This window comes from Aethalodelphis obliquidens, unplaced genomic scaffold (genome assembly GCF_003676395.1).
Source record: "Aethalodelphis obliquidens isolate GAN/ISIS:26980383/991018 unplaced genomic scaffold, ASM367639v1 scaffold2, whole genome shotgun sequence".
Lineage (NCBI taxonomy): Eukaryota > Metazoa > Chordata > Mammalia > Artiodactyla > Delphinidae > Aethalodelphis > Aethalodelphis obliquidens.
Genome location: NW_020837946.1, coordinates 3,334,484 through 3,347,770, shown reverse-complemented (window position 1 = coordinate 3,347,770; position 13,287 = coordinate 3,334,484). Strand labels below are relative to the sequence as shown.

Sequence of the window (13,287 nt, the reverse complement as noted above, 5' to 3'; positions counted from 1 at the left end):
AAAAAACTGAACCAGAATCCTAATGAAAGTTTGTGTTTCCAAAGCCCAAGGGAAGAACCCCAGGAAACCCCAAGAGGATGTGCTGGATTTGGCCCCAATCTCAAGGAAACTCCCGACATCTTTCGGGGTAAAAATACACTAAATTTCTTTGGTGGTGACAAAGCACAGATTCTGTATCAACAGACGCCATTTGTCTGCTGCTGATCTTTCAAATATGAAAACAGTCAAAATTGGCTGCTTGAGACCCTCGTGTTGGGTGGGGTGTCAAGCTACTTTGTGTCACAGATTCTGTCCTAAAGGCAGTAGATTCAACCAGAGAAGTTCATTAAATTCTTATCTTTCTATTGAGCATTAGTCATTCCTTTTTTTACTCAGCCTCATTCTGAAAAGAATTTGAGATGCCTTTTTCCTTTCTGTAGCTGTCCACTTGAAACTTAAAAGGATATCTCTTATTATGAAGACTGCTCTACATGGGTCTTCAACTCAAAATTGTATTCAGAGTCCAGTGACATTCCCCAGCCATTGTGCAATTCCATGAAATTAGTTTTCATTAAGTCTCCTCAGAAGCTTTTTCATTTTCCATGTCTGGAAATCTTTTTTAAGACAGACACACACATGCACACAAGGCAATCTTTTTCAAACAAAGACTTAAATACATCCAGAGCTCCCATTTTGAAGTCATTTATTTGGTCTTCTCCAAGCACTGCTTTTTAGAATCAGGCTGGTCCTCCTAACAAGTTCTAGGACTTCTGTTAACTCCTAACTGTCCCATTTTAAGTGGGAGCTGCAGAAATAGTGGAAGACTGCAGCGACAGAACTATGCCCACCTGCCGTGAAATGAAAAGTCACATTTCAGTAAACCCTAGGGGTCTCTAGCTTGCAGCCACCCTAGTTCTCTCTCTTTTTCTTACCCTTCTTCTCTTTCCTGCCTGAATCCTGGGAAAAGAGCCCCCATTCTTGTCCCCAGAGAGGAAGCTATGAGAGGGAGGACTTAATCTTCTCCGGTTAGCGAAGGAGGAGAGCGGAATTTAACATGTTATTGCTACTTGAAAGAGCTTTGGGGGAATCCTCAAAAGCAATCCATTTGGAACAACTCTAAGAAGATTCCTCCAAAGAAATGCATCGGAAGCTGCTCTTCTACAGTTTATTTTACAACTTGAATCTCGCATTTCCATTCTATGAAATTGTGCTAGAGAAGAAAATAGCAGCCACGTGTACACATCTGTAAACAATTATCTGCTCGACCCAGGCTCTGAAGGTGTGTTCTGTGAGAGTGATCCTGTGTATCGACTTGGTCTCACTGCCACCTACTGGTATCCTTGTTAGACACTCAGAACTGGGCCCAAGATCTTTGGCTCAAGTAACACAGTGTCTGTTCATGTCTGGGCTATTATAGATAGTGCTGCTCTGAACACTGGGTGCAGGTATCTTTTCAAATTAGAGTCTTCATCTTTTCTGGATATATGCCCAGGTGTGGGATTGCTGGGTCATGTAGTAGTTCTATTTTTAGTTTTTTGGGGGGGTTTGGGGTTTTTTTTTGCGGTACGCGGGCCTCTCACTGTTGTGGCCTCTCCCGTTGCAGAGCACAGGCTCCGGATGCTCAGGCTCAGCAGCCGTGGCTCACGGGCCCAGCCGCTCCGCGGCATGTGGGATCTTCCTGGACCGGGGCACGAACCCGCGTCCCCTGCATAGGCAGGGGGACTCTCAACCAATGCGCCACCAGGGAAGCCCTATTTTTAGTTTTTTAAGGACCTTCCACACTGTTCCCCATAGAGGCTGTACCAATTTGTATTCCCACCAAGAGTATAGGAGGGGTCCCTTTTCTCCACACCTTCTCCAGCATTTATTATTTGTAGACTTTTGGTATCCATCAACAGATGAATGAATAAAGAAGTTGTGGTATGTGTATATATATATATATATATATATATATATATATATATATATATACACACACACACACACACACACACACAATGGAATATTACTCAGTCATAAAAAGAATGAAATAATGCCATTTGTAGCAGCACGAATGGACCTAGAGATTGTCATACTGAGTGAAGTAAGTCAGACAGAGAAAGACAAATACCATATGATATCACTTATATATAGAATCTTAAAAAATGATACAAATGAACTTATTTACAAAACAGAAACAGACGCACAGACATAAAAAACAAACTTATGGTTACCAGGGGAAAGGGGATAAATTAGGAGCTTGGGATTAACAGATACACACCACTATACACAAAATAGATAACCAACAAGGATTTACTGTATAGCACAGGGAACTATAGTAAATATCTTGTAATAACTTATAATGGAAAAGAATCTGAAAAAGAATATACATATATATGCATATGTATAACTGAATCATTTTGCCGTACAACTGAAACTAACACAATATTTTAAATCAACTATACTTCCATTTTTTTTAAGTGTCATTCTTGTTTATAAACAATGACTGTTCAACAGCTCACGCAGTAGAACAGAGCAACCCAGAAAGGGAGGGTTTGACTGAGCCTTGACAAGTCAGCCTCCTCCCGGAATGAGGTCACGTGAGGATGTGCCGAGCACCATCTGGGGTTACCTTCCTTCTCCCGATAAAGGCAACTTGAAGAACCTCCAGATTAACTGCCCAGACATTTGGAAATTTATTTAAAGACGTATTCCTAGGGTTCAAGATAATAAACATGAAGGAGAAAGTTCCATATCTGCTATAGTTGGAAAAGCTAGACACCACGATGCACATGTAAAGGACATTTCACCCTCTTAAATATAAGGCAGCCCCATGGAGCACTTCCTCCATTTTTCCTGCTAATTATAAACATTAGGCAGAGATTAGTTCAGATTTAATGTTAGGGCAGAGAATGCCTTAGAAGACGCTTCAGAAGGAATTGCACAAACACCCATTCCATTCCTGCCCCGTGACACACACAGGGCCGTCGGCTCCAGGGTAGATCCCAGCGCTATCCTCCCTTCCTGCCTTGGCCATGGACTTCTGGGGCTACTGGCCTCTCCAAAACCATGGTGTTCCATTGTAGAACTGTTCAAACACAGTGGCTAAAGTGTCCTCCTTTTGTAAGGAAAAACTAAACATCTTGTTTTCTAGTCTGATTCGTGATCAAGTCTAGAAGAGAAAATTATTTAAAAGAGACTTTTTAAAAAATGACATTGAAACCTCAGATAAAGTATCACCCGCACTGTATTTAGTGTAATATCTGGGAAAATTCTGCTTAGTTCCTGTCTCTATCAGGAAAGGTCAGTTAATCTCTCCCAGACTCACTAATTTTACGTGTAAAATGAGGCTGATTGCCTGATGCTCTAACCGGCAGTGATTCTGTGACCGCTTTCTTTCATCTATTACCCTAGGCTCTGACCACCGGTGGGTTTCCTGCTGTCCCCACAAGAAACAGAGAGGCCCGCAGTGCGCGGCGGGGCAGCCTGTGGGCTTAGCTGGACTGGCTCTGGGTGCTGGCACTGAACTGCTGAATCAAATGATGAGGATTCCAGAAGAGAAAAACCAGTTTCCTGGAATGGCTTCTCTTGAGACCTGAGTCATCTCCAGCTGCTGTTCAGTTCTTAATTTTGAAATGCAACCAACCCACAAGCTCTTCCATCTAGCGGCCAATTCTCGATGCTCTGGGTCCATGAAAACTGAAGGTATGGGTCAAACCAGGGGGACTTGACAGAAACATTTGCCATTGTACATTTCCCCAGCCATTCCTACCTCGCAAATGTTTCTCTGTACTTCATGAGTCTTAAAATTCAGGAGAACAGCAGGACTACGCTATGCAAAACGCAGCCAGACCCCTACGAAAGACTAACAACCTGCCTCTGGGAGAGGGTTTGGCAGAACGTTTCATATTTGTCCTACTTTTCTGCTTTGCTTTCTCCTTCCAGATTTTTTGAAACAACAATTACCTCTCTGCTAAACAAACTTAAAATATGCTACTCTATAAAAGACTGGCTGATGGCAAAAAGTGCCTTTCTTCACATGAAACTCCAAGATATACTCTTGAAGACTTGTACTCCCTTGATATTCCTGGCCTTAGACACCTACCTGGGAGAACACGTGAGCATGTGCCGGGGCGCCCAGGAAATGCTGATTTTGCTTTCCTTCTAGTACTGGGACCTCAAACCAGCAATTCACCTCCCTGTGTTCCATTTCTTCATCTGAGGTGTCAAGGGCGTGGGGAGACCATCCACCAAGGTAGTAATTTGGGGATATTTCCAGTAGCCAAACGGAAATCATATATTTGCCGACCAGAGGGCAGGGCCTAAGTCTTAGTCATTTTTGTCCCCTCCCTCGAGCCAGAGTTCCACGCCCTGGAGCACAATGGCGTTTATTAAGCTTAAAGGAATATGAGACACATAGACCAAGGGCAGGTAAGGAAAATTTGGGAGTTACTGGATTAGTTCATCTTAACAACACCTCTTCCAGTTGTAAACTTCGAAACTCCTACAGGGATACAGCATTGCACGAATAGGCAGCCTTGATCTGGTTCTGAAACACCTTTGTGTTCATTCAATTTAAACTTTTTTCTCAGTAGATATCAGTAAAATGTTTCCTTTCAAAGTTCTTACTTGGTTCATGCCCTTGTCATGAATGTATTTTAGAAAGCAGAATGCTTCATTGCAAGCAGAAGTTCACCTCAATACATGCATACCTGAGCATAAGGAAAAAATAAAATTCTAAATGTATATTTGCTTCAGATATTACAGTCACATTTTTTAAAATTCTGTATTGGAGCGGTCTCCAGGTGAGTCCCAAAGTGACCCACAAGCTCTGTGGAGATGTGTATCAACAGATTCCCTGCGGTCCCGGAAACCCCACCCCAGGGACTCCCTACGATGCACGGAGATTTTTCTGGAGCTCAGCGGGATGCATTGTCCTCTAGAGGACGATGTATCTTTCCTCTACGCTTTCAGGAAAGACTACACCAGGACAAAGGTGCTACTTCACAATTTCATCTGCTTCCTAAAATAGTCTGATGAGACCAGAAGGTACTAAAATTACGTTTTCAAAAATTAATATAACGAATTCCTGAAAAGAACCCCTCTTTGTAAATCAGGGTGCCGCAGGTGCTCCCTGAGTGTGACACAGCCATCACCCATGGTTTAGAGGGGACAGGCAGTGTCTTTTCTTGAAAGGGTAGGATTATCTCCTACCAGATTTTTGGAAAGAGGGAATCCATATCTAGAAATGTGGGTGAAAAGAACCTTTCCTTGTCTCGCTCAAGGCTGTCTGAAGAAGCAGGAAATTTTTAAAGCTTCCCTACTTAAAAACCTGAATCATTTTGAGCTTTCCTTTCCTCAGTGAGAGCTACTAATAGGATTTTTTTAAATGCCAGGTCACTCCTCAAATCGTCAACTATTTATGCAGCAGTGGTGTGGTTTTTACAGCCTGCTTTCCACAGCTAAGACACCAAGAAAAGTTTGCTCCTGTGGGTTTCCGTGGAAAGGCTGCCCGGAACACAAAGTCCCCTTCAGATGGGAACCAGCCCACTATTCTTCTCCAAGAGATAACAAATCCTCAGTTTCTTCCAAAAAAAACAGTGACAAGAACTAATTTTCAAATAAAACTTTTGCCTAAAGTGATTAACATACCTGCAAGACAGTCTCATGCAACAGAATTCGTGACCTGCCAGTGTATTTTAAACCCTAAATGTGGAATTTCACATAAAAGTGGGTAATGAGGGCTTCCCTGGTGGCGCAGTGGTTAACAATCCACCAGCCAATGCAAGGGACACAGGTTCGAGCCCTGGTCCAGGAAGATCCCGCATGCCGTGGAGCAACTAAGCCTGTGCGCCACAATTACTGAGCCTGCGCTCTAGAGCCCACGAGCCACAACTACCGAGCCCGTGTGCCTAGAGCCTGTGCTCCGCAACAAGGAAAAGCCACCTCAATGAGAAGCCCGCGCACCGCAAAGAGTAGCCCCCACTGGCCGCGACTAGAGAAAGCCCACGCGCAGCAACGAAGACCCAACACAGTCAAAAAATTAATTAATTAATTAAATTTTTTTTTAAAAGGTGTGTAATGACAAAGACCCCTGTAACCAGTTGTCTAAATACTCTGAGCAACAGCACAGATGAAGCCTCCATGGCAAAAGTCTACTAACTTTCAAAAGGGAAGGAGGTCTGATTTCAAGCCGGCTTTAGCGGCGGCATCTGTAACCTCCTAACCTAAAACTAAGGTCAGGTGGGGAGCCTCCCTTGAGTCATGAATCCATCATCAATCATCAGTTGAAGAGAGGGGTTTCTTCCTACTTTATCATCAGTGTTGTATCAGGTTCTAAGGCATGAAATCACAGAAAGCACTTATGATGACAGAATGAGCTGCAGGGAATCCTCAACACTTTGAAAATAGAGGGAGGTGCAGAAATAAAAACAATTCTATTCAGAAAGATAGGAATTCTTCTTGCCTTACATCAGAAGTAGCCTTAAGACCCCAAGTTTGGACGTTCACCATACATCCTGTCACCTAAGGACCACAAAGCATGGTGGGGTGGGGCACACACCCTCCCAAGGGCTGGAAGAGCCTGGGCCAAGGGCTAGCATTCTAGAGACTTCCCCAGCTGCCTCCCAGGAAGGTGGGAGTAGCTACACCCTCCAATTCCCCCACTGGAAAAGGGCAGGACACCCACGCTCACCACCCTGCTATGGGATTCTTCCCCAAGTTCTCCTCTCCACCAAGTATCTTCTCAACGGCTTCCTCACTGCCGTGAGCGGGGAAAGAGAAAAATAAACCTTATGGTGATGGAAAACCCATGCCTCCTCCAAGAAGAGACGAAGACCACAAGACCATAATTCGTATAGCTTGAATTCCTACAAAACCCCTCACCTCCCCACCCTTCTGCCTTTACCCTCAGCAAAGCCCACACAAGATTAGGACTGACATACATACACTAATATGTATAAAACAGATAACTAATAAGAACCTGCTGTATAAAAAATAATTAAATTAAATTAAAAAAAAAAAGAATGAAGCAAAACGCTGGTGCCGTCCCTCCAGGCCCCCATCTCCAGAGGTGGCCTGGATGAGGGATGCCTGCTCAGCTGCTCTGGTCACAAAGCCAGTGTCGGTCCCTGGGGACCAGCTCTCTTCTCTGGCACGTCTTTCCCCGTTAGTTGGTGGAGGCCCCGGGAAGCATAATCCAATTTCCCCATCACTTTTAATAGAATATGATAGGAGGACACTGTCTTCTGGGAGAGCAAATCAAACAGTATGTTCCAAATCTAGATGTAAATTAGCTCAGGATCCTCCAGTGCTGGGCCATCTGCTTTCCTGAAATGGTAAAGATCTGACTGCTGTCTGAGCCACCTACTGGTGCTGTGGCCTCAGCAAGTAATTGAGCATCTCAGAGCCCCTAAGCCTTCATCTTTAAAGCCAGGGAACCACACCTCAGTGCCTCCTAACCGAGAATCTCTTCCTTTATCTTTAGCCCAGCAAAGAACTCAGAAGTTTCAATAATGTCCAACAGCCAACTGGTGGTTTTCAACATCATTTTGCTTAGGAACAAAAAATACCTGATTTTAAAGCCACTTCAGTTTTTTGAAGTATTAAGAATGGGTCCCCTGGGAAGTTGGGGGACCCCAGTGTGAGAATAGTCTATCTGCATGAGCTCTGAGCAGCCCTGCAGCTCTAGGACCCTGCAGTTCTCGTGTGGAGGCAGCTGTGTGTAGGCTGGCATGGGCCAGCCCCTCTGAGTCCCCACTGGGGGGGACACTCCCCTCCGCCTACAGCAGCTTGTTCGTGGGGTCCAGACCAGCCTTTCAATTCGCTCCTTGGGCAGGCTGTGAAATGCCAGTTTCTGTTTACACCCCCCCAGTACCCCTCTGGGGCCTCCTAGGGACCCCACCCCTGCTTCAATCCTAATTTTCTAACACGGTAGCCCCTGAAACAGGTCCCCAGAGTAGACTGGCAACTGTCAGATAACACTTTCCATCCTGGGCGAGAGGGCCGGAGCCCCACCCTCCTGGCTGGGGAACAGGCTCCCGGCCTCCGGACTTGGTACTTGCTCCACTTCTGGGCAACACAGGCCAGCCCGTGGCCCTAGGGGCCCTGCCCTGTCCACTGGGCGTGCTGCCCAAACACCAAATTCCTTCTCCTCCTCTGACCCCTGCAGCTCCTTTAAGCAACCCCAGAGGACTGAGGCTCCAGCAGTAACTTCAGATTCCTGAAAAGATGGAGCCCCGATGGTAATAGCTGAGTAACTCTTGACTGGGTCCTGTTCCTGGACACCAAGGTCACCGCAATCCCCCGGAGGTGACAGATATACCCAACCAGCCCACGCCCCGGGGACGTGGGAGAACTCAGAGTCTCCCCAAGGTAGCTCTCGAATCCTCGGAAAGACACTTCTGCGAACAAAGCAGATTCTCAGATTCCAGCTGAGCTGCAGTTTATTTATGTCCAATAAATAAACCGTGAGCCGAAAAGCACCGCAGTCAGGAGAGCAGAGGGTGATGGGGGTGGGGGGGAGGTAGCGGGGGACACGGCACGACTCGTGGGCAGCCGGGGCCTCGGCCCAGCTAAGGAAACCCAGGTGGCACAAACTGAGAAAGAAAAGTCGGCTGGATCTTCCAGAGACCAGCGGCGTGTACAGAAAACAGACTCTACGGGAGCGAACCTGAGAGCCATCGAGAAATGGTCAGCGGGGTTTAAAGCATTTCCCTCTGGCCACAAACCCAACACAGGGGGAACAGGGGCGAAGCGGCACTTACCCTGAGCAAACCTGGAGAAGCGTGTGTCCCTGGGCTTCGATATTCAATTATGTGCGAATCTGACACATGTTTTCCCCACTTGGCTGCGTCTCCTTTTCCTTCTGCAGGAGAGGGGACCCCGAGCAGGCAGAGAACTCCCCCTGTGGTCCTTGCAGGGGGCTGCTGAGCGGGAGAGCTGAGCGGCCTTTGGTGGAAGACTGAGCTCCAAACTGGACCGTGTCCAGGGATACAGTCAAGGCTCCCTCCAGCCCCTCCTCTCCCCCTCCCCACTCGGGCCTGCCCCACACTGTAAATGAAAACCAGACTCTCACTCTGTTGCTTCTGGCCCAGCCACGGGCTGATGTCACCTCGGAAGGCTGTCTTCACCCTACGAGCCCGTAGCTGGATGCCTGCAACTCTTAAAAAAAAAAAAATCCACCCTTTCTACTCATCACTTTAAAACTCTTAAAAAAAACTCTTAAAAAAAAAATCCACCCCTTCTACTCATCACCTTTGGGGCTGGGTCTCTGGCCGCAAAGAGAATGAATTTTGGAATGTTTCTGTGGGTCTCCATGGTTTTGCTGCAGTGTTTTCCAACACCATCTGAAAGGAAAACAGGAAATGCAGTCTCCCGCCTCCCCCTCACCACGCCCTCCCATTTCTTCTTGAAGTTTCTGAATTGAGACTTCTCCTAATAACCTCCCCTTTCAAATATAAAAAACCAGCCGTTAAAATCACCTTGGCGTTCTGCTAACCAAAGTTCTGTTTGCCGGTGAGAAGACAAGGAAAAAAGACTACTTTTTTTTTTTTTTTTGGTAATTCTGTATATAATGATTCTGATCATGAAGCTAATGGTCCCAATTCCAGGACACCTACGAGAGGAGCAAGAACGGTTATCGTGCTCAGAATTACAGGAAAATTCTTGAGAAAGAATTTGTGTTTCCTCAAGGCTTTGTACCTTTCCCAGCACTTTGATATGCGTTATCTCTTGTACCAGGAACGTCTCCACCTGTTAAAGACATATGTGTCATGTTTTCTTAAGTGAGAGTATGATCTCATTTTACAGATGAGAAGAATCTGGGTTCGTAGCAGAGCTCAGATCAGAACCCTGACCATGGACACCCCCAAACTGCTCACTGTTCACCCATCGAACGGCCCCCCCTTGAAAATTCGGTTCATGTGAGATACCAAGAGACATCTGAAGAAACAAACTTATGGTTACAGGGGGTAAGGGGGAGGGAGGGGTAAATTGGGAGATTGGGAATGACCTACACACACTACTATACATAAAATAGATGAATAACAAGGAGCTACTGTATAGCACAGGGAACTCTTCCCGATACTCTATAATGATCTATATGGGAAAAGAATCTAAAAAAGAGTGGATATATGTATATGTATAACTGATTCACTTTGGTGTGCAGCAGACACTAACACAACATTGTAAATCAACTAGATGCCAATAAAAATTTTAAAAAAGAGAGAGAGAGAGACAGCTGAAGGATACTTTTGACTTGGAGATCCTTCCAAAGCCAAGTTTGAGGGTAAAGGTATCATTAACTCCTTTGCACAGACGATGTCCTTCCAATTTAGGGAGGAAGGGGAGATGGTACAGGAGATACAGTGCCTGCTCCCCTCCTGCAGCTCCAGGGTCCCCTTACTCATCCACAGGAAGACTCAACCCCTCTCTACACCCTGGGGGTTCAGCTCAAAGAGTGTCAGAATGGGGAGGGAGACCTGGATTGAGGGTTTTCCTGTCCATCACCTGTAGAGGAAGAAGAAATGAGCAGAGGCTCTGAGTAGGAGCCACATTGCCCGTGTGACGTGTGGGAAGACAATGTTCTCATGCAGGGCAGCCCATCTCCCACCAGAGTCCCCGCTCCACGTGGCAGGCGTGGACTTGGACCCGAGGAGCTGGGACATGTGCTGCCACTCTATCAGTTGGCATCTGCAAGTTCAGCTCTGGAGAGAACCATTTCTCCAAGGCACATCGCCTGCTGCAAATTAAGGCAACGTTTGATTACAACTTTCTGTCCCAAGCAACTCCGCTCAGAGAGGTTAATGGAACAAGTGTGGCCTATGTACTTCCATTCAGTGGTTCCTTTTCCCAAATACCGATACAACTATTGCTTTTCAAGATAGCTAGAAATACACATTCCTTGCTATTAGGAATTTCTACTATTTCAATGGCAAGGGTGATGCATCGTTTAGAGCAAGACTTAAAGAAATAAAAACTGCTCAAGCAGGAACGGTTCTCTGTAATATTTAACTGTAACTAATCATTGACAATCTAGACCCTCACCAACACTGTCTGTGGCCTCAGAAACTTCTGGAAGCTGGCAGCCGTTGGTGGAAAACCTCCCACATCCTCCCTTGAACACACCAGAGAGAGCATTATGGCTCCTATGGTTTTCTCACTTAATCACCGGGATTTGGGATTCTCGGTGAAATGACCAGTTCCTCCTGCCATCTGGTCCCAAGAGGAAACCATCTCAAAGGTGAGAACTGACCTCAACATCAAGGGTCCTAGGTCTGGGCCTGACCACCCAAGGGACCTTACAGAATCTCGCAGTCCAGTTTCTTCTTAAATGCTGTGTTGAACCTGGGTACCTCTTCCCATTTCCTTCTGCACAAGTTAGAAAGTTACAAACCCCGTTTCCCAGGCTCCGCTGTAGTTAAGGGCTTCCCTAGGCACTGCTGTGATATATAGGAAGGTGGGGAGAGGCATGGTGATTTCTCTACTACTTTGGCTGGTCTTTTCCCTCCTGGCAAGTATAGTGCGGAGGCCCTAAGGGAGCCCCTCCCAGACCCCTTCCAAGGCTGGAACACAGCACCCTTTTTGGAGGACTGCTCTTTCCTGCTGGAAGCTGCCTCTTCTGGAGGGGCTGGGATGTGTGTGGTAGGTCTAAGGGAGACGCCAGCTTCCCAGGTGCTGAGGGTAAGTTGAAGGGAATTTGTGAAGGCAGTAGCGGCAGTCAGACCCCTCAGCCCAGCATCCATCCATCCGGGTGGTGGCTGGGGAGTGCCCCTCCCCCGTCTTCCTTCCCTTACCCCTGGATTGCCGGCTGTGATCCGAAACTCAGGCTCTGCAGTGCAGCCCCCTGCTTCCCTCCCTCCCAGAACGGGCCAGAGGATCAAGCTGGAATGCCCTTGGAATTACTACCGGAGGCCCCGCCTCAAACCCACTCCCCTGGCCCTTCCTGATAATTCCTGGCGAAGAATCCCTTTCTGCTCACAGTAGCAAAAGCGGTTTCTGTTTCCTGCCTGGAACCCCGACTGGAACAGATGTATTACATCAGCTCTAAAGCTTCTTTCAGTTCCAACAGCCTGTGCTTATATATTTTATATGACAGAACAAAACGAAAATAGCACTATGCCCAAATGAGATTGTAGATGTAATATTGTATTTAATTAGTCTCTGGCTCAGTCATACATAGATTATTCTGTAACTGGTGGCCTCTCTGCCTTTGAGTCTCTTCCCTAGAAGACAGCTTTTAGGAACTTCGCTGGCGGTCCAGTGGTTAAGACACCATGCTTCCATTACACGGGGTGCGGGTTTGATCCCTGGTCAGGGAACTAAGATCCCGCATGCCGCATGGCGTGGCCAAAAAATAAAAATAGGAGACAAAAAAAAGAAGATGGCCTTTATTGTTCTTCTTGTACTTCTGTCTTGGCACTACTGCTGATAAATTCTCTCTGCCATCTGCAGACTTCACCACACTAACACACGGAGTCAGCCCGCACGGACACAGACTCTTACAATGAATCACAATGTCTCAGCTATACTATCGTACGTGTGGAAGTCTACACTTAAATGGAATTCTAGTACATTTTTAGAAGAAATGTGAAATGATTTCTCCTCGAGTGCCATTTCTCTCTTTTAATTCAACATAGTAAGTCCATGCTGATGGAGAGGAGAATGTACATAACGCAACTCGCATGACCCTGAAATTGTAACTGGTATCTCCATTGAGAAGGACCCCCGGGGAGCTCATGAGAATCTTAAGAAATTTCCCTGGCAGATGCCTTGGGGGGAAGGGGTTGAATGATTCACACCCAGCTCACAGGAGTGAGCTTCTGTAAGTGCATGTGAGCTGAGCCCTTTTCCACTTTACATCTTTAATAACCCTCCTCAGATCAGTTCCCTACTGCCACCCCCAACCCCCGTTGTCATAACAACCAGCATCCCATAATAGACACTGGTAGCCCTAACAGAGTTGACGGGAGCCGGAAGCCTGCCATTGTGACTTTGGTCTCCAGTTCAGAGATATATGATCCGGGGGCCTGGCCCTCTGAGCTCACGGTCCCTTGACAAGTCGGGAGGTGCCTCGATGGCTTCCACACTGGAAAGGCCTGTTCTGGGTCACAGCCAGCATCCCCGAGTCCTCAGCCCCCAGGATGCTGCTCGAGACCAAAAAGCTCTTCCCAACAGGCGACCATAGCTTTGGCAAATAACAAGCAGACGCAGCGGCTACAGCATTGTGGGAAAAGAAGCATCCCAATTCTGCATAATTATGTCCCAATCTTAAAAACTCGTAAGAATCCCAAACTGAAAGGAAAAGCACATTGTCACCAACCGCACATT

The 13,287-nt window shown here is 46.6% G+C and overlaps 1 protein-coding gene across 8 annotated transcripts in view; it reads right to left on the bottom strand.

The window, feature by feature from the left end:
- The window catches only part of COL6A3 (collagen type VI alpha 3 chain), an 86,162-nt gene extending 76,898 nt beyond the window's left edge, over positions 1–9,264 (bottom strand). For 3 of the 8 annotated variants that reach the window (XM_027117369.1, XM_027117359.1, XM_027117377.1), the window contains exon 1: positions 4,064–4,226. In XM_027117369.1, the coding sequence (XP_026973170.1) occupies positions 4,064–4,168 (105 nt within the window). In that variant the 5' untranslated portion in view covers positions 4,169–4,226. Of the gene's footprint in view, positions 1–4,063; positions 4,229–8,723 lie in introns of those variants that run through there. The other 5 variants (XM_027117336.1, XM_027117344.1, XM_027117388.1 and 2 more) reach the window with 3 other exon arrangements.
- Between the last annotated feature and the right edge of the window lie 4,023 nt (positions 9,265–13,287).